At 35.6% G+C, this 2,320-nt stretch overlaps 1 protein-coding gene and 1 long non-coding RNA gene across 2 annotated transcripts; one reads left to right on the top strand and one right to left on the bottom strand.

Annotated features, from left to right (window-relative positions):
- Nucleotides 1-229: 229 nt before the first annotated feature.
- LOC113475028 lies at nt 230-2,298 on the bottom strand. Its single transcript, XM_026838430.1, has 2 exons — nt 1,808-2,298; nt 230-1,607 (listed from the first exon to the last, which is right to left on the bottom strand). Exons 1-2 carry the CDS (start codon nt 2,066-2,068, stop codon nt 1,194-1,196), a joined length of 675 nt encoding a protein of 224 aa, XP_026694231.1. The 5' UTR covers nt 2,069-2,298; the 3' UTR covers nt 230-1,193.
- On the top strand, nt 1,607-2,013 carry LOC113475029. Its single transcript, XR_003396765.1, has 2 exons — nt 1,607-1,691; nt 1,725-2,013. It is a non-coding gene; the product is annotated as an uncharacterized LOC113475029 (long non-coding RNA).
- Nucleotides 2,299-2,320: the final 22 nt, after the last annotated feature.

Raw genomic sequence — 2,320 nt, 5'->3', positions numbered from 1 at the left:
ACAGCGACAGCAGGAGAAGCAGCATCATTGTTTTTAGAATTAGCATTACCACTTTCATACTTATCTTGCTTGTTCTTGAGCTGCAAGAACATCTCTTCAAAGGAGGCCATCTTCTCCAGGATCGCTTCCATAACACTTGGCAGTTCAGTGAATATATATTGGCACAGTTTTAAAACAGTTTAACCTACTCTTGCATATATATTCACCTTATTCAAATAGAATGATATATTAAGCATTGGCCAAGCATACACGAAACAGTGTAAGTTGCTCTGTAGGAGCATTTGCTTAATTTAAAGCATTGGCCAAGCATACACGAAACAGTGTAAGTTGCTCTGTAAGAGCATTTGCTTGAATAATAAGCATTGGCCAAGCATACACGAAACAGTGTAAGTTGCTGTTATATAAGCATTGTATCATATGACTCATCTTGGACATAAGTCTTGTTTAGGTGATTTTGATACCACATTGTTAGTTATACTTTATTTAAGGGCAACAGAATGTTGTATTTACCTTTGCTTGCCTCGTGTTCATTCCAACACATTTTGTATGAAACCACTGTGGGCAACGTGTGCATTGAATCCAGCCAATATTTTTACATTTGCCAACAGTTGTTGACCTGCAGTACCCACACATATTAATATCTAGTGTGGTTTTTGTTGAAATGATGTTGAATATATGTTGACGACATTCAATGGGGCCAACAGAAGGTTGCAACAGTGATTGTTCCTCAGCAAGCCAATGCGCATACATACAAAGCATTGCACCACAGCTCATACTGTCGCTTTGAAATGTTCGGTTGGTTGATAGTGTATCAACAGATGTTAGTAATAATCCAAACTTCAGATTTAAGACATTATTGAGAGTAAACTTGGCTGTTTCAATTTCTTTTTTTAGTTGGATAGATGGTTTGTCTATTTGGTCCAGATAAAGCAATCGTTTGTTTTTGATGTCCACTGCAAGCAACACCCAATGACAACTACTTGGGTTCCAAGGAATAAATATAAATGTTTTATCATCCAATTTTGCATTTTTCCATAGCAACTTTAACGAGCTACCTCTTTGCATGCTTTGGGCTACTGCTGAGTCGGCATACATGACATGATTATTGCTAATCGAAAGGCATCTTAGGTAACTGTTGATAATTTCATCATATAGCCACCCTATTCTGAACTGTTTGTCACAAGCCAAGATTTTTAATTTTTGTTCAAAAGGTAGATACATTTCCAGAGATAGTAGTTGGAGTATTGTGACAGAGTGTGGAAGGCAGTGTCAGTGATACGTTTACCAGTTACAGCATTACAAGGGAGTATTTGAATGGGCTTTTTGACATTTACTGCGGTCTTTAAAACTGTTGTCTGGAGGTTTACATCAGAACCAAGCCTACAAATAAACCGGTTTGTCTTCGGATATTTCTGTGGCAGCTTATCACACACAAAAGATTTTGGCAATTTCCTTTTCAACTTCAACGAAACATCCGGCTTTTGAACTCTAATCCCTTCTTCATGTTTGCAAACTGTGTTCAAATCTTGCTGAATCAAATACAGCTTATCTTTTGCAATTTGAAGTGCTTGTTGTGAAGGGACATCATATAATGTGTCTTTTAATATGTTCATCATTTCAATTATTTTATTTATTTTTTGTTTCATGGGCTTATCTGATTTTTTATTTGATTCTTCAAACATCCGTGAGTGGTGCATGGTCAACATCTGTTCTTGTGAGTGCAGGTGCATGGTCAACATCAACTGATGCATCAGTGTTAATTTCCATAACATTTTCATTACTTTTAGCTTCTTTTGTTGAAATTAATGTTCATCATTTCAATTATTTGATTTATTGTTTGTTTCATGGGCTTATCTGATTTTTTATTTGATTCTTCAACATCCGTGAGTGCATGTGCATGGTCAACATCAACTGATGCATCAGTGTTAATTTCCATAACACTTTCATTACTTTTAGCTTCTTTTGTTGAAATTATTTCATTGTCTAATGTTACATACACCGAATCTCTAAACCAGTTTGGCAATGAAGCCCATGATACGCCTGCATAGTTATTAAAGACAGCAAACATAGGTTTACACGGCAGGAAGTGCTTTTTAAAGTCCGGGCAGGTGCATTTTGGAAAGCGTGTAGTGTCACCTAAATATACTTCATAACGCCTAACAATGTTAGGTGGACGATTGCGAAGATATACAGGTATTGATTTATGGAAAGTTTTATACAATCCAGATGCTGTGGTGTTTTCATTTATGTACCTATAAACATATAATAAAGTAAATTAATAATTTGTTTACATTATGTATAAACTATTGTTAAATGGATT

This window comes from Ciona intestinalis, unplaced genomic scaffold (assembly GCF_000224145.3).
Source record: "Ciona intestinalis unplaced genomic scaffold, KH HT000084.2, whole genome shotgun sequence".
Classification (NCBI taxonomy): Eukaryota; Metazoa; Chordata; class Ascidiacea; order Phlebobranchia; family Cionidae; genus Ciona; species Ciona intestinalis.
The sequence above is the reverse complement of the archived record's forward strand: the minus strand, read 5'-3'. Positions and strand labels throughout refer to the sequence as shown.